Below are 18,383 nucleotides of genomic sequence, written 5' to 3' on the forward strand. Positions count from 1 at the left end.
GGTTACCGTTAAGTTTTAGTATCATGTAGACAGTGATATTATGACAATTTGCATTTGGTCTTCATTTTTTGCAGTATTTCAATTATTTAGCTTTTTGTTAAGAATCTCTCCAGTTTGCAATTTCAGCTGTTATCTGGATGCTTGGGTTTTATTAATCCTAGCAACCAGGCAGTAGTTTGAATGAGAGACAGACAGGTGAATAGAAGAGGGCTGAATAGAAAAATAAGTAATAAAAAGTAACAATAAAATTGTAGCCTCACAGAGAAGCCCATATTTGACACCCCCGAGAACTTTCTGAATGCTTGTGTGCTCCTCAACTTATTTTTTACATTTAATGTGGCTAAAAAAAGGTTGGGGACCCCTGGTCTAAAGCATGAATGGTGATGTTGTCCCATGGCAACCAACAATTACATTTCAACAGTGATCTACAAGTTAGAAAGCAAAGATCTGCTTGGTTGCTATGGGCAACATCATATCAGTGATGTTTTGCACAATTTTTTTTACTCCGCATTGAAAAACAGACCACTTATTGTGTTACAGTCAAAATGTGCCAGGGTGGGTCTACAACAGACAAAAGAAGGATCCCAGTTAAAGGTTGAATTTAGCATTTGAAATCCCTTCCAGCAAAATGTGAAGCACTAATGCCAAGAAAGTGTATTTGTATATATTTGTTTGCCTCTGCTGAGTATTATTTACATATCACTCCTTGCTGGGCAATACTTATAGTCTCTATGACCATAATAAGTAGTTCATTGAGTCTATAAATCCCAAAAGAGTGTGTGAGGGGGAGAAAAGGTTGTCATGACAGGAAAAGTAGTAAGAGACGTATTGATTGACTTATAAGGATTTTATTGGTTAACCAACATTCCTACTACAAGGAAACGTCAAAAGACCGTAATAACGTAGGTAAATGCAATTAATACATTGCACGTCGTAGAAACAACACCCAGATAACGTGTAACTTCGGAGCAAAATACTAATGCAAACATTCAGTCTTCCCTTCCTGACAGAAATCTCCCACACTCGCCCAACTTTTTTTTTTCCCCTTTTTGATGGGCAACAGGGTTCTCCCAATCACAATAACTTGTGGGCTTCTTGTTTAGCCAATCCCGTGGCTTTGTTTTAAACGCCTACGCTTCAGGCGCTGGTCACTGCGGGAAACGGTTCTGTGAGCATTGTGATTGGTTGAATTAAATATGTAAGCGACGCTGATTGGCCCTGATGTGTTAAAGTAAAAAGATTCAAACAGAGTGCGGTAGTAGCATTAGTTTACAGTCAGGAAGAGGAAGCGCCAGGGAAAGTTGAATACAGTGCAACGTACAGGGTCGGTTTTGTCTTGTTTATATACCAATGGCTTCCCAGAATGTAGATCCAGCTGCGGCCAGCTCCGCGACTGCAAGGAAAGGACAAGAGTCCGGGACCTCGGCTGCTCGTGGCTCTGTGGGAAAGAGGTGAGAAGAGATGCATCCTGGCCACAAAGGGAGCTGGACTGATGGCTATATAGCTGGGGCTTGCTTTTGTTTAATACTAACCTGTGTTTTACTATCCATTTTATATTGGGGAGAGAGAGAGAAAAAAAGAAACAAACTGCCCTAATCTGTAATTGCTTGGATCCTGCTAATGGTTCAAGTGAACATTGTCTGTCCTGGGACTGTTCCATTCAGAGCTTTGGAGGGGAAGTCTCAAACTTTTGGCACATAGTCAAGGTAGAAATTGTCCAATAGGCAAAATGCTTGCAATATCCCTGGTTCTGCTCTGAATAGACTGCTGGAGCAGGGTAGCCCATGATTAAGTGTCCTATGGACAAGAAATGCATCAGGCGAGAGATGATAGATCAATAAAGTTTTAATTTTTTTATCTACTACATTTTTCCTGGTCTGATCAATACTTGCGTCTACCTTGTACCAACTTTTTGTGCTTTATAGTTGGAGCAGGGTTGCCAGGTATACATTTCAAAACCAGCCAAAGACTATAAAAAAGCCATATCAAAGTAGCCCAATTTGTACACTGAAAAATCTTAATAAAGTAAAACAATAAGAGTATCAAATCAATGAAGTGTCTGGAATTTTCCAATAACGTGTCTACATTAAAGACGACATTTATACATTTTCCTTGTAAATTGGGACAGGTTATAGACATGAAAAAGTGCTTTAACAGTTGTAGCTTACCTCCTGAGTGTCTCATATTTCACTGCTCGGAGAAATACACTAAATACAGGAGGGGGGGGGGGAGTCTGAGCTACACATTCCCCATACAGCAGTGATCCCCAACCAGTAGCTCATGAGCAACATGTTGCTCCACAACTCCTTGTATGTTGCTCTCAGTGGCCTCAAAACAGGTGCTTATTTTTGAATTTCAGGCTTGGAGGCAAGTTTTGGTTGTAAAAAACAGATAATGCCTAATGGAGCCTCCTGTATGCTGCCAGTCCACATAGGGGCTACCAGTAGCCAATCACAGCCCTTATTTGGCACTTCCCAGGAGTTGCTCCCCAACTCTTACATCTGAATGTTGCTCACTCTAGATTAAGAGCCCCCCCCCCCGGCTTGCTCATAATGTGCATGCTTGTGATGTCACACAATGAGCTAAATAGGATAATATGGGATAACTTAAAGAAGCTTCATTTGCATGCTTGTGTCCCAACATGTCCCCCCTCCTGCTGGGAGCTCCTTCCATTAGGGGAAACCATTTTCCTCTGATAGGTGCCATTTATGCTAGTCTGCTTTTTTTCAAGGCCAATTATAGCATAGATAAGTTTTCCATATATTCATACCAAGGCTTATGTCCCACCTAACATGTCTCTGCCGGTTTCGTTGAGAGATCAATTATTTACACATATTTGTTTATAAACAGGATATCCCAATTCTTAATAATGTGTCCAGTTTGCCATTGATCTAAAGTTACACTTTATATATAATCCTTTGCCCCTTATTTTAACCACCAATTACTGCTAGGAAGTCTATACATTATTTATATATATTGTCTATAGCCATAAATATTGTACCATAACTCATCCATTATTTATTGCTGCCATCCATAACGCAAGGTTTTTCCCTTCCAAAGCTGATAATTGGTGAAAGCTTGCACATGTCTCCATAATGTTTGGAGTAATGTTTAAGGCTTTGTGCTGCTAACATAAGTTTCAGCAGAATTCTAAAGACATGGAAATAAAAGAAGGCTTGCCAAATCTAATGTCATGCCCGTGACAAATTCTTATTGTTTGTGCATGCAACAAATATTGCAAAGGTTTGAGCCCACCTATTTTCTTTTTTTTTGCAGGTTACAGCAGGAGCTGATGACCTTAATGGTGAGTATGAGCATTATATACTGCACATAGTAATGATCGTACCTGTGCTTATTACTTTTCATAAAATCCACAATATACTTAACATGAGTCTATGTTTCCTCACCTAGATGTCTGGCAATAAGGGCATTTCTGCATTTCCAGAATCTGATAACCTGTTTAAGTGGATTGGAACAATTGATGGAGCAGTTGGCACTGTAAGGCTTCACTACATATTCTTTTCATAGCTGCTGTCCTTTCAGGGAAAATAATTGCTTACTTCATAATTCTTTTGAATGGCAGACTTCAGCCCTGTAAAATGGATGATAACCTGGCAAAGGTAGGGGCTGTCAGGCTTTCAATTTTCCTTTTAAAGGGTTGTTCACCTTCAAACACTTTTTTCAGTTTATTTGGATTTACCAGATTGTTCACCAGAAATAAAGACTTTTTCTAATTACTTTATATTTTCTATTTGTGACTGTTCTATTATTGAAGTGTAAAGTTTGATTTTTCACCTTCTAAAGACGCTCTGGTAGGGGGTCGCTGACTCTTAACTGTTCTTAATTGATACATTTATTATCTTTGTCCCTGCTGAACAGAATCCCTGAGTTTAATTTAAAGCAGCTGTTAGAATTGATACAATAGTTGCTAATATTCCAAAGATACTGCTGATAAATGTATCAACTAAATGTAGCAAATTGTAACAGTTCAGATGCTCCTGGATCACTGATCTGTCAGACTGAAACGCCAAAGACAGGAACTTTAAACTTAAATTTTGGGAAAACAGTAAAAAATAAAAGATGGTAAGTAATTGAAAAAAAGTCTTTGTTTATAGTAAACAATCTGAAAACTGAACTGATAACAGTTTTAGAAGGTGAACAACCCCTTTAATGTAAATTGAAAGCATCTGATGACCAGCCAAGTCATCTTCATCTCCATGGCAGAGACCGTACTAATAACCTCATTGTAGGTAGCAGGTCTGGGTAAGGGCATCAGGAAGATGGGTCCAGGTTGGCACACGTCTACCCTATAGCTTGCAGGGAAATGCTACACCATGCTGACACTTCTAAAAATACCTCTCTATACTGTACATAGAACTACAAATGTCTTAAAGGAGAATTCAACTCTTTACCAAAGAAAACCCTATCCCTCCAACACCCCCACCCCACCCCCCAGGAAATGCCCCTAATTTCTTACCGATCATGCAGATTCAGGCATCAGAGTTCACCACAGCCATTTTCCGGGTCTTCGGTAAGCTGAGACGAAGACCCGCAAAGCAGCGCATGCGCAGTTGGAGCAATATATACCGGTCTGCGACAACTATGCATTCGCCGAAATGGACGGAAATTGCGAAAGCGCCGGAAGAAGCCCCGTAAGATGGCTGCGGTGAACTCTGATGCCTGAATCTGCACTGAGGAGTAAGTAAAAAGTTAAGGGCATTTCCCCGGGGGGCAGCTAGGCTGGCAGGGATGGGGGGGGATAGGGTTTTTGTTTTATTTTTTTTGGTAAAGGGTTGAATTCTCCTTTAAAAGGTTAACCGTAAAGTTGCAGCATCCCCTTAATCCCTTAGAATTCCTTCTCCTCCTCTGCCCCCTCCCTCATAAATTTACTTTGGCTGTTGACTCATGAGCATGTTCAGATTACTAAACACACCCTCCAGTGCAGCAGCAAATGAAGAGATAGCATTGCTGGTTCCCATAGAAACTCTGCTCTAGCTGTTTGATCCTATTTATTTTTTCTTCTAACCACCTCTCCTGAGCTCAGCTTAAAGGGAAAACTATACCCCTGAACAATGTAGGTCTCTATAAAGATATTACATAAAACAGTTCATATGTAAAACCCTGCTTCACGTAAATAAACCATTTTCATAATAATATACATTTTTAGTAGTATGTGCCATTGGGTAATCAGAAATAGAAAATCGCCATTTTAAAAAAAATAAGGGCCGCCCCCTGGGATTGTAGGATTCGCGGTGCACACAAACAAACCATACATAGTTACATAGTTAAATTGGGTTGAAAAAAGACAAAGTCCATCAAGTTCAACCCCTCCAAATGAAAACCCAGCATCCATACACACACCCCTGCCTACTTTTAATTAAAATTCTATATACCCATACCTATACTAACTATAGAGTTTAGTATCACAATAGCCTTTGATATTATGCATGTCCAAAAAATCATCCAAGCCATTCTTAAAGGCATTAACTGAATCAGCCATCACAACATCACCCGGCAGTGCATTCCACAACCTCACTGTCCTGACTGTGAAGAACCCCCTACGTTGCTTCAAATGAAAGTTCTTTGCTTCTAGTCTAAAGGGGTGGCCTCTGGTACGGTGATCCACTTTTTGGGTAAAAAGGTCCCCTGCCATTTGTCTATAATGTCCTCTAATGTACTTGTAAAGTGTAATCATGTCCCCTCGCAAGCGCCTTTTTTCCAGAGAAAACAACCCCAAGGTCACATAAGCCAAATGAAAGACAGAGTTCTGTCTTTTGCTTCCACACTTCTTCCTGTTAGTTAGAGCTGCTGTATTTCTGGTCAGGTGATCTCTGAGGCAGCACACAGACCATCTCTTGCTTAAATATTCATTTTGGTGGTAAAGTTTTCCTTTATCCATTACAGTGCTCAAGCCCAGCAGAACTTATCAAAGTATGTTGTGCCTGTTTAAACCTGCATTGCATAAACATTACATCATATACAGTATGTCAGTTACTGATGATGTTTCAGAGGAAAAATGGTCGCCAGGTAAAATCTGCAAATGGAGGGGTATATGCAGTACAAATGATGTGGCTTGGGTGGGGAAGATATGCCCAACTTACAGTCCTATGAAAAAGTTTGCAAGCCCCTCTTAATTCTTTGAGTTTTGTTTATCATTGACGGAGCTTTCATAGTAGCAACTTCCTCTTAATATATAACATGCCTAATGGAAACAGTAGTATTTCAGCAGTGACCTAAAGTTAATTGGATTAACAGAAAATATGCATCATAACAAAATTAGACGGGTGCATAAATTTGGGTACCCCAACAGAGATATTACATCAATACTTAGTTGAGCCTCGTTTTACAAATGTAACAGCCTCTAGACGTCTCCTATAGCCTTTGATGAGTCTGGATGGCGGTATTTTTGACCATTCGTCCATAAAAAAATCTCTCCAGTTCAGTTAAATTTGATGGCTGCCGAGTATGGACAGCTTGCTTCAAATCATCCCATACATTTTCCATGATACTCAAGTTGGGGGCCATTCCAGAATATTGTACTTCTCCCTCTGAATAAATGCCTTTGTAGATTTAAAAGTGTGTTTAGGGGGTCATTGTCTTGTTGGAATATCCAACCCCCTGTGTAACTTCAACTTTTTGACTGATGCTTGAACATTATCCTGAAGAATTTTTTGATATTGGGTTGAATTCATCTGACCCTCAACTTTAACAAGGGCTCCAGTCCCTGAATTAGCCACAGCCCCACAGCATGATGGAACTTCCACCAAAAATTTGACAGTATGTAGAGGGGTTTTTTTTTTTGTGAATACTGTGTTCTTCTTCCGCCATGCAAAGCACTTTTTGTTATGACCAAATAACTACATTTTTGTCTCATCAGTCCAAAGCATTTTGTTCCATGTGGTTTGTCTAAAGGAGCTTTTGCATGCAACAAGCGAATCTGTTTATGGCGTGAGTGCAGAACAGGCTTCTTTGCAGGTCATTGGAGGTGATCTTAGGGTTGTCTGTAACCATTCTCACAATCCTCTGCATATGCCGCTCCTGTATTTTTCTTGGCCTGCCAGACCTGGGTTTTACAGCAACTGTGCCTGTGGCCTTCCATTTCCTGATTTCTGACCGTTTAAACCTCTGAGCGTTTTGTAGCCTTTCCCTAAACCATGATACTGAACAATCTTTGTTTTCAGATCTTTTGAGAGTTGCTTTGAGGATCCCATGCTGTCACTCCTCAGAGGAGAGTCAAACAGAAGCACAACTTGCAATTGGCCACCTTAAATACCTTTTTCCACGATTGGACACGCCTGTCTATTAAGTTTAAGGCTTAATCCAACCAATTTGGTGTTGCCAGTAGTCCGTATTGAGCAGTGACATGCATTCAAATTGGCGAAATTACAAGGGTACCCAAATTTTTGCACAGCCAGTTTTTCTTGTTTGATTTAATTTCATACAACTGAATACTGTTTCACTAAAAATCTTTGTTCAGAAAACACCCCTGTTACTGGGAAATTAAAGACCTACCTTTTTTTTTTTTTTTTTTTTTTTTAAAAGAGGAGTAAATTATTATGCAGACTCAGAGGCGTTCCCAAACTTTTTCATGTGACTGTATATACATGGTAGGAAAATGTAGGCTTTACATGTCCTTTAATTAAAAAGGTAATTCCTTGAGACAAAAAAAAGGCAACAATTGCTTTCAGAATACTTAATCCGCCAGGTTAATTTCCAAAAGTTTAGAGCTGCTGGACCAAACCCTTTACCATGGAAAGGGTTAAGCTCTGCTTCATGCATTCAGGTCTCTTAAAGATTGTTTGGAATGATTTTGAGCTAATTAAGATTTCTCAATGTCTTGTAGGTATATGAGAACCTGAGGTATAAACTGTCCCTGGAATTCCCTAGTGGATACCCTTACAATGCTCCCACTGTGAAATTTGTCACCCCATGCTTCCATCCAAATGTAGATAGTCATGGAAACATCTGTCTTGACATCCTGAAAGACAAATGGTCCGCACTATATGATGTCCGAACTATTCTTTTGTCATTACAGAGCCTGCTGGGAGGTAAGTGAAACCCATTTAGGCTATTATATTGAAACCCTAAATTTTATTATTAAACACCTTCTGGACAAAGTTTAATGGCCGATTATTTGAGACCGTGTAATAGATTATTGGCTTTATTGCAGTGTTAGGCCTCTGGAAAGACCTTGATTAAGCAAATCATGGGTTAAATTACAGCAGAATAGGAGCATGCATGTTAGACATCACAGAAGTAATACTGCATTTGGTTCCTCATTAAATTGCTGTAGACTGTCAAGAGTAATTTTGGGCCCCCTGTGACACTGCTGTGCATAATCCTACCTTCCCAGAAACCACTTGTTTGTCCTACTTTATTTACTCTTGACTAATGGAGCCAATTAACTTGGACTTGAAGAAGAATAACCATTAGTACCCTGTATGCTGATAAAAGGGGACAAGAATTCTTAAGGGCAGAGACACACTGGCAGATTCTGAGAGATTAGTCGCCCAGCAACAAATCTCCTCTTCTTCGGGGCGACCAATCTCCCCGAACTGTCTTCCTGCCGGCTAGAATGTAAATCACCGGCGGGATGGCACTCAAAATGCTGTTTTCCGAAGTCTTCGGAAACAAAGCACTCGGAGGCAATTTTCATTCAAGCCGGCAGCAAAGCAACTAATCTCCCGAATCTGCCCTGATAGTGTGATTTCCATAAAGTGCCATGTCAATCAGTAAGCACAAATTCTGGTGCTTAAAAAGGCATTCCACTGCTTATAGAAAGGTAAATAGCTGATTTGTATATTGGGATGTGTAGTGCATGGACGGCTCATGTTATTGTCATTGTGCAGTGTTTCAGAACATTTATCAAGCCTGTCTTTATCTCTTACCAGAACCCAATAATGAAAGTCCCTTGAACCCACATGCAGCAGAGTTGTGGAAGAATCAGACCGGTAAGTGCTGTCTTTATTGATCACCTACCTACTGAAGTGGGTTAACATGACCGTGTGCTACTAATGAGCAAGTGCTGTCCACGGTTCAATTTAATGGACAGGTTATTCAGCACGGATTGTAACTTGAATTTATTTCCAGTTTAGACTTAAATTAGCCAATACTGACCCTTGTGACTCTACTAATTAACACATTAAACTTTCCCAAACACGTGTAGATTTAAAGCAGTTGTCCACCTTTAAATTAACTTTTTAGTATGTTGTAGAGCAGGGATCCCCAACCTTTGGAACCTGTGAGCAACATTCAGAAGTAAAGAACTTGGGGAGCAACATTAGCATGAAAAATGTTCCTGGGGTGCCAAATAAGGGCTGTGATTGGCCACTGAGTTGCCTCTATGTGGATTGTCCACCTACATTGAGGCTCTGTTTGGCAGTACAGCTGCAACCAAAACTTGCCTCCAAGCCTGGAATTCAAAAATAAGCACCTGCTTTGAGGCCACTGGGAGCAACATCCAAGGGGTTGGAAAGCAACATGTTGCTCATGAGCTACTGGTTGGGGATCACTGTTGTAGAGTGATATTCTGAGACAAACTGCCTTTTTTTTAATTTATGGTTTGAGTTTTTGTAGCTCTACAGTTTGGACCTTAGCGACCAAATTTCTGAAGTTGCAAATTACCCTAGCAACCATGCATTGATTTGAATCAGACTAGAATATGAATGAGTGGCCTGAATAGAAACATGCCATAAGTAGCAATAATAAATTAGTAATTTGTAAGAGCATTTATTCTTTAGGTGGGGGTCAGTGACCCCCATTTGAAAGCTGGAAAGAAACAGAAGAAGAAGGCAAATAATTAAACTATGAAGAAGAAAAAATGAAGAGGAATTGAAAAATTGATTAGAATTAGTCATTTCCAAACCTACTAAAAGCTGACTTAAAGGTGACACTCCAGCTGAGTCAGCAGATTATTTGCCTGTATGTGGGCCATATGAGGCGGACTCTTTACTTGGTTAAACAAATCCCATCTAGATGAGGGCCACATTGGCTTGTTGATGCTGTTCTATCACAAGGTCCTACATTGGCACCTGTTACCAGTTTGTCATATCGGGCAAACATTCTCTCGTTTGGCAACCTTGCAAGATGATCTTAAAGGGGTAGGTTCAACTTTAAGTTAATTTTTAGTATGTTCTAGTCTAAGCAACTTTTCAATTGGTCTTTATTTTTTATTGGTTTTTAATTATCTGCCTTTGTCTTGACCGCTTTCAAATGGGGGTCACTGACCCCATCTAGAAACACTACATTTGTAGCCTTACAGAACATTTGTTATTGCTACTTTTTTTTTTATTACTCGTCTTTCTATTCAGACCCTCTCCTATTCATATTCCAGTCTCATATTCAAATCAATGCATGCTTGCTATGGTAATTTGGACCCTAGCAACCAGACTGCTGAAATTGCAAACTGGAGAGCTGCTGAATAAAGCTAAATTAATTTAAAAACCACATATAATAAAAAATGAAAACCAATTGCAAATTGACTCAGATGATCACTCTCTACATCAGGGATCCCCAACCTTTAACTAACAGTTAATTTAAAGGAGAACAACCCCTTTAAGGAATATGGCCACCTTTCATCTTCTAGTACTTTGTAATATGCTTTGGATAGGGTAGTGTGAAATTGGCAGGGTAAGAATGGCACCTTTCCTACTAAGCCAAGTCTCTATTTTTGACGCAGTTGCTGCAGTGTGACGTGTTGTATTGGTGTACATTACTTTTAATTGTGTAACCTTGTTTTATTTTTAGCTTATAAGAAACACCTCCATGAGCAATACCAGAAGCAAGTCAGAGAAAAAGAAATCTGATCTACCCCTCCAGTCCTATTTGCATGTTGTGCTGTACATGTATGCTGTAATATATGCTTAACTTAATACAAGTTTGTACAAATAAAGCTGTTTTATCGTTTTGCTGTGTGGTTAAGATCTCTTCATCTCATCTGGTGCATGCTAATGGCTACAACTACTCATAGAGGGGCCATAGATTTTACAGTTACGATCTTTCCAAGAAAGATCGTTCGTTTCAACACAGGTGTATCGCTGAATCGTCAGATATACAGGTAGAAACAATAGAATTCTACCTGGATTCGGCACTAACAATAGCTGATTTTTGGGTGCCTTCAAAGGTGCCCGATTAAAATTTTCTGGCCAGCCCGATTGACGATATCCAAGTATTCTGACAATACTGGTCAGCTCATCTCCCACCATACACTCACCAAATATCATATGAAAATTAGTTTAATACGATATTGGTGCGTCTATGGCTTTAGTCTTATCCTAAAGATGGCTTTACACGGAGATGTCTACTTGATTGGGCAGCCTTGTGCTGGGCCAAATAGCCTGGTTGGTTTGTTTGCCCCATCAACATACTCATTTTGACCAGATATCAGTTAAGCCCCATGCATGAGCCAATACGAAGCCTAAGTTACCCTAGTAACCATGCCCTGGTTTGAGTTAAGGTCCCCATAGACGCAAAGATCTTTTGTTGGTGAACAATCTATTTCAGTGCAATCCTTCAAATTATTGTGAAGTTAGTGGGAATTGAACGATCGTACATCTTACGATTTTTCGTCCGACATCTGTCAGAAAATTGATTGCACTGGGACTGAAAGATTTTTAAACCTGGCCAATCTATCTATGTCTGCAGGGCCAAGCAGGCAGCTACCCTCAGTTTTTCTGGCAATGGTCTTTTTGTTTGATGGACAAATCGTACATTTAAACTATCTTTTCGAGATAATCATGGTCGCACGATAACGAAAAGATCTTTTAAAAATCTTTACATCTATGGCAAGCTTTAGAGACTGGAATATAAAAAGGAGAGGGTCTGAACAGCTAGATGAAAGACTAATAATAATAAAAAATAGCAATAACAATACCTTTTGTAGCCTTAGAGTATTTTTGTTTTGTTTTTTAAATGGGGTCAGTGACCCTCATTTGAAAAAGCATGGGAAGAAAAGCAAATCGTTCAAATCATTTTAAAATTTTTTTGAAAAGTTGTTAGAATTAGTTCTGTAACATACACCTTTAAATCCTACCCCCCCCCCCCATATGCAATAAATGTGCCAAATTTGCTCAGGTGCAGTAACACATAGCGAACAATAACCTGTTTACTTTAAACAGGTTACAGATAAATGCTCCCTGCAGATGGGTTGCTATGGGTTACTGCTCCTGGGCAAACTTTGTGTCTTGTTCCATAAACCCATAATAAGTGCGTAGCCTGACATTTATCAACCTTGAATGTTGAGATCTGCTCCTTGGCCGCCCTTATTAGCCCAATGTCCAGATCCCCCTGCAAGACAGACACATCAGGGTCGATGCAACTGTTCTTCATGTTTGTGCTCTCAGCAAATCTATTGCTTTCAATGTCTCCTCATTCATTAATAAACAAGGTTTTATACTGATGTCGGGAAAGGCATTTTATAGAACACTATTAGCCTTTCTCTCTGCAGCAGCGTGTTTAAAGAAGCAGTACTAAAATCAGAGCAGGGACATGGTCTATACATATGTGTTGCCACCAATATTCCCCTTTGTGCATAATGTTGAATTATTGTCTCACTTAGTATAATGGTAAGCGGCGCCCCCCTGGGATACTTTAAATGGCACTATAGAAGACTGCTGTCTAATAATATAATTTGCAATTTCTAATTGACTCAAACTGAACGCTAATGGGAGTATTTGAAAGCTGTCACTGTTTAGAAGGGCAGTTGATTGTATTACATGGAAATGGGTAGATTTGAAATTACCCTGAAAGATGTCGTTCTAACCCAAAACCCCTAGCCATAGTTTATTTTTTGTTTTCATGTTCTTGCTGGTTCGACTGTATTGAAAATATACATAGATTAGTGCAATGTACCAAATATAAATATGACATGCCTCCTGCTAGCTAATAAAATTGCAGTACTGAATCCGAATTGATTCAAGCGCTGGTAAAGGAGAAAGAAAGGTGAACTCATGGGGGTGCCCCAGGTATTATAATTATAGCTATTTAAAGGAGAACTAACCCCTAAAAGTGAATATGGCTAATATTGTATATAATGACCTTATTGCATCAGTTTAAAGTTTCAGCTTCTCAATAGCAGAAATGATCCAGGACTTCAAACTTGTCACAGGGGGTCACCACCTGGGAAAATATCTGTGACACTCACATGCTCAGTGGGCTCTGAGCAGCTGTTGAGAAGCTAAGCTTAAGGGTTGTCACTAATTATCAAGCAGAAAATGAGGTTGGCCTGTAATATAAGCGGATGCTACAGGGCTGATTATTAAATTCTGATGCTAATTGCACTGGTTTCTGTGCTGCCATGTAGTAATTATCTGTATTAATTACAAATCAGCCTTATATTGTGACATTTCTATTCTATGTGTACTGTATATTGTGAGTGGGTCCCTAAGCTCAGTAAGTGACAGCAGCACAGAGCATGTGCAGTGAATCAGCAGAAAAGAAGATGGGGAGCATCTTTGGAGACACAGATCTTCCCTGCTAAAGGGCTGTGATTGCCTTGGACTGCTCCAGAAGCTCAAAACATAACGTACAACATTTCTAGTCTACTTCTTTAGTTAAGCTTTAAGTCCTTTAAGTCTACTGTGCATGTGTCAGCACAGTTAAGAAACCATTAAGAAATGTTATTATACAGTATTTGTACAAATCTCATAAAATATACTGGCCAAGGTAAGGGTGTCAGATACCTGCAGATACTTTATTTTTTAATTTTCCTTCTACAGCACAAGCCTCCTCCATCCGCCACACATTCGTAACTCTGGTAATGGGTTAAGAAGTAGTCCATAGGTTATCTGAATAATGTGCATGCTGTATTTTGACTACTGTAGTAACTTCCTGAACTCTTTGGTCTATGATTCTTTCTTATAAGAACAGGACAGACAGATATAGAGGCATCATGAGGTCAGACCGCATGACAGTTGAAGACATCAGAGGATATATACTTATTGCTTCCAACCTCATTAAAGACATTTACTGCATTTTTGTAAACAATATCCATGTTATGAGACCATACAGAGAGGCCTGGGCAGAGATTGGCCATGAGCACAGCATCCCCTGCTGGTGAGGTCCTCTCCTGCCAGGATCTCGTTATCTGAGCACTCATCTAAATCACAAGTGGAAGTTACTTCTGCCCAGGCCTCCTCTGTGGCCTCCACAGTCCAGATAGGGATACTGACTTTCATCTGCATGTCATGTAACATCCTCTCCATGTGTTCGATCTGCCCTGCTAGGTCTGGAGAGCAGGGTCTCTCTGTTCGCTGCTGGTTCTCATGCATTCTGCTGCTACTGCTGGGTGATTTAATGTTCCTAGCCCTGTAGGCCACCTCGGAGGTCTTGCCAATCACCCCTGTGTTCACAAGTCTCTTACGTCGGCCATGCAGTGGGAAAAGCTGGCAGAGGTGGTGGGCTTTGCACAAATCCTGCTGGAAGAACTCAAGCGTTGAAAGGAAGAGAACCCAAATGCGTTCCAGCTCGACACGGTCTTCTTGGCTAACCCCCTCATTCATCAGCAAGACCATCAGCATGTTCCTCAGATCTACAGTAAGCACAGGTGTGTGATTCAAAAATATGTAAAGCTGTACGTAATACTACACAGATTTAACTTTTTTCCCTGGTTAAATAGCTAATAAGATGCAGCAACCCTTATGAACCTACTCCAACAAGTACCTCAACATCCATTTCATTCCATGCACTTTCTATACCCAACAACTCCAGCTACTCTTGTGCATCTCTTTTATAATAGGCTTCTTCTCCTCTCATGCACTTGGTCAACCAAATAAGCTCCATTTAATTTAGGGTACTTGTTTTATTTGACAAAGCTCCATCTCCTTTAATGCACATGGTCTATCCAATAGGCTCCATTTTATTGTGTGTGCACCTGCTTTATCTGACAAACTCCACCTCCTCTCATGTACTGTACATGGTTTACCCAACAAGCTCTGTTTCATTTTGGGTACCTGCTTTATCTTACAAGCTTTGTCTCTTTTTATGCACAAGCTTTAGAACCTTTAATGAAACCTTTTTAGCTGCCAAGATGTGTCTCCTTACGTGCCCCATCTCCACATTGACATTCCTCTATCTTACAAACTTCAGTTCCTCCAATGAGCTTGCTTGAACTTTCAGTTCTTAAAAAACTTTAAGCCCATGATCTATATGACCAAGCAACTCTCTTCTACTGCTGTACATCATACATTACAATTAATTTTCCTCCCTCACTCCATCCTTCCTTCTACTTGCTGGCCAAGTCACTTACCAGTGCTCAGATCAAATGCCTTCTTCCTGCTCTCCTCCAATTCCTCCCTCAGTCGAGGACAATCGGACGTGCCTCCGACACACAGCACCAGTTGGCGGTAGCAGGCAATCACTTTGTTAAGAGAGCTGTGCATTTTCTTACAGTCTGACACTGCTCCCTGGCTGCTGTCTTCTGCCGCATGCCCCCTGATTCCACGCAGTGTTAAAGTCCTGGTGTTGGGGTGCAGCAGAGTTGGCCCTGCATTAGAAACTTCAGGAGCAGACATGCTGACCCCGGGATCCACTTACAGGTAGGGCACCTGGTAAGTAGGGGGAAGATTCATTATGCGCTGTTTGTTCACATTATTTTACATAGTTAATGTAACTTGTAACAATGTAAATGTAATAATGTAAAATTCAGAAAGACTAATTGAAACTAGCAAAATCCTGTTACTTTTAACGTAAATAAAATATTTTGGCACCTAATATAAAAAATTATGAAATCAGATTAAGCCAAGTCTGAATTTGATTTTCTGGTGTAAATAAACATTTTACTCTACCTTTGTTGCTCCCCAGTTTTCTTAAAGGTCGCTAGACCCAAAATCAAGGCCCATTGTTGCAGGTCCAGGGTTGGATTGGGCCGGAGGGACACCAGGAAAAAAATGTGTGCCCCACTGAATTGAATTATAAATAAATGAGTGGTCCAGACAATAAACTCTACCTCTAAGGGCAGAGACACATGGGCAGATTCGGGGAGATTAGTCACCTGGCGACAAATCTCCTCTTCTTCCTCGATTCGTACGATCGGATCTTTGTATCTATGGCCAGCTTAGTCTGACTGGGAACTGGAAAAGTAAAGTAAGATGGAACCTACTGCAATTTTTTTTTCACAGGACCACTGGCCCTGGGAGCAAACCTAGTGATTCTATGCTCTGAGTGGTGTCAAATGTTGACTTGGGCTTTCCCTGTCCTGTTCACCTTTTTAGAAAAATTTTTTTGGTCCAAGCCTTATTCATTGCTGTCATGCTGAATAAGGCTATGGCCAAACCAGGCTGAATCTTGGCCTGCGGATAGTGTTGCCACCTTTCCCGGAAAAAAATACAGCCTTTCTATATATTTATCTTTTTTCCCTATTGGGAAGTTACTACAGTAGTCAAAATACAGCATGCGTTTTTACGTGCCAGGTCAGTAAAATACCAGCCATGTGGCAACCCTACCTGCGGATAAAGTGATTCACGCCCAGGCATGTAAAACAGATGAGTATATATTCCGGAGTTGAAATTCGCTACATGTGCCTGCATTTATCCACAGGCCAAGATTCAGATTGGTGTGGCTGTAGCCTTAGAGAGTATACTGCCTCTTTATTGTGGTCCCACTCATAGATACAATATATACTGTACACAGGGCCAGATTTATAATAGTGGGCGCCCCTAGTCCCACTGCCGTTTGTCACCCCTGTCCCCAGCCCAAATTTTCATCATTAGGTCAGGAGCACTGGTGATTGGCGCATGGGAAATTTAAAAAAACTATTGTATTTCATGATCAGCCCCAGAGCTTCCAAACCAATGAAATGAGGGTGTGGTTGGCTTCATGACTGGCAATCTGTTGGTTCTGGCAAATGCCAGAGGGGCTGCTATAAGGTGCCATAGAAAGTCAGTATTTAGTGGGCTGGTGGGGGCTGTTTGGGCCTCTGTGGGGGCTGTTTGGGCCTCTGTGTACCTGAAATGCCAGGGCCTATATTAATTCTCAGTCTGGACCTGCCCGCCCCCACAAAGCAGTACTGCCCTGTTCTACACACTGCAAATATCCCTTCCAATGGGAACATCACCCTGATTTCTCGACCTGCAGCCCTATAATGTGTAGTAGCACCAACATGACACCTACAGCTCCCTGCCCAATAAATAGCCTGACAATACCCCATAGAACAACATGGCCACCTAGTAGTCTCTTCCTTTTAACTGGCCATGAGAGCAAAAACAAAGGAAACCCTGCAACTAGGGGCACCCAGTAGGGCACTGACTGATAATACACTACATAAAAATGTCTTGCAACCAAGGTTTTAAATGGGGCCTTAAATTTATTTTTCTGTGGGCCCCAATAGTTTTTATTTATGTCACTGCCCACGGGTGAAGATTTTACAATTCCTATAGGCTGCCAGTATTTTACAAGTGGTCCAGGCCCATGTCCTTAGCCTGGTAATAATATCCCAGTGACAAGTCCAGGCTGCTGCCCCTATAGTCTGGCACAGCCCCCCTGACAGTCGCAATCACAGGCTCCAGCCCCACAGACTGGCGATAGTACAGCGCCCATAGCGATTCTTACCTTTCCATATTGGGCTGCAGTAGCCGCGGGCACAGGCCGCATCAATTAATCCGTGTAAACTTACCTGCCCGTCTGCCAGCGGATCGCCCCAATATCATGTCCCTGTAGCAGCGGCGGCCGCGATGTCGCAGGGCGGCGGGAGCAGAGGAAGGAGTCGCAGAGGAAGGAGTCGCGGCCGGTGTAGATGAAGCTCAGCGCGACTTTAATAGGATAATGGCAGGAAGCAGCTGTTGTGCCGATTAAAGTCTCATAGAGCCGGATTCCCCCGGGGAGCGATCTCCCTACTGTGGGAAACACTAAGCACAAATAGAACTGTGCGCCTTTCACCCTCCCCACTGTCAGTCCGTAATTACGTGACTATATCGCTCCCTCCTACTAACGAGCCATCGAACCTCCAGTCGGCCGACCTGCTTCTTTTATCCGGCAACAAGCGATCTCCTCCCTGCCTGCAACTACCGGTCACTAGTCCACAAGTGAACAGTCTGCTACAGTGGAGATACAGGGGGACATTTATCAAACAACACTGGGCAAATTTGCCCATGGGCAGTAACCCATGGCAACCAGTCAGATTGCTGTATTCATTATTCTACTTGCAGCTAATCACTGATTGGTTGCTATAGGTAACTGCCCATGGGCAAATTTGCCCAGTATTGATAAATGAGCCCAGTGTCTGGACTGACATCTTTTCAGACACCTCAACATCAGAAATCGTGAAACTTCATTCCCATTCTATGCACATAATATCATCCAGTCACTACAAGATTATGATTTACACCAATTGCCACCCTTTCTGGAAAAAAATACCGGCCTTTCTTTATATTTATCTTTTTTCCCTATTA

General features: G+C 41.1%; 2 protein-coding genes across 2 annotated transcripts; one reads left to right on the top strand and one right to left on the bottom strand.

Annotated features, from left to right (window-relative positions):
* Positions 1-1,278: 1,278 nt before the first annotated feature.
* Positions 1,279-10,905, top strand: ube2c.S (ubiquitin conjugating enzyme E2 C S homeolog). The gene is made up of 6 exons (NM_001095460.2): positions 1,279-1,451; positions 3,277-3,304; positions 3,412-3,498; positions 7,844-8,048; positions 8,892-8,951; positions 10,747-10,905. The coding sequence occupies exons 1-6, from the start codon at positions 1,351-1,353 to the stop codon at positions 10,803-10,805; spliced, it is 540 nt and encodes a 179-aa protein (NP_001088929.1). The 5' UTR covers positions 1,279-1,350; the 3' UTR covers positions 10,806-10,905.
* Positions 10,906-13,663: 2,758 nt separating this feature from the next.
* rgs9bpl.S (RGS9-1 anchoring protein R9AP like S homeolog) lies at positions 13,664-18,062 on the bottom strand. The gene is made up of 3 exons (XM_018238377.2): positions 17,609-18,062; positions 15,245-15,542; positions 13,664-14,527 (listed from the first exon to the last, which is right to left on the bottom strand). Exons 2-3 carry the CDS (start codon positions 15,507-15,509, stop codon positions 13,992-13,994), a joined length of 801 nt encoding a protein of 266 aa, XP_018093866.1. The 5' UTR covers positions 15,510-15,542; positions 17,609-18,062; the 3' UTR covers positions 13,664-13,991.
* Between the last annotated feature and the right edge of the window lie 321 nt (positions 18,063-18,383).

The sequence above is a fragment of the Xenopus laevis genome, chromosome 9_10S, assembly GCF_017654675.1.
Source record: "Xenopus laevis strain J_2021 chromosome 9_10S, Xenopus_laevis_v10.1, whole genome shotgun sequence".
Lineage (NCBI taxonomy): Eukaryota > Metazoa > Chordata > Amphibia > Anura > Pipidae > Xenopus > Xenopus laevis.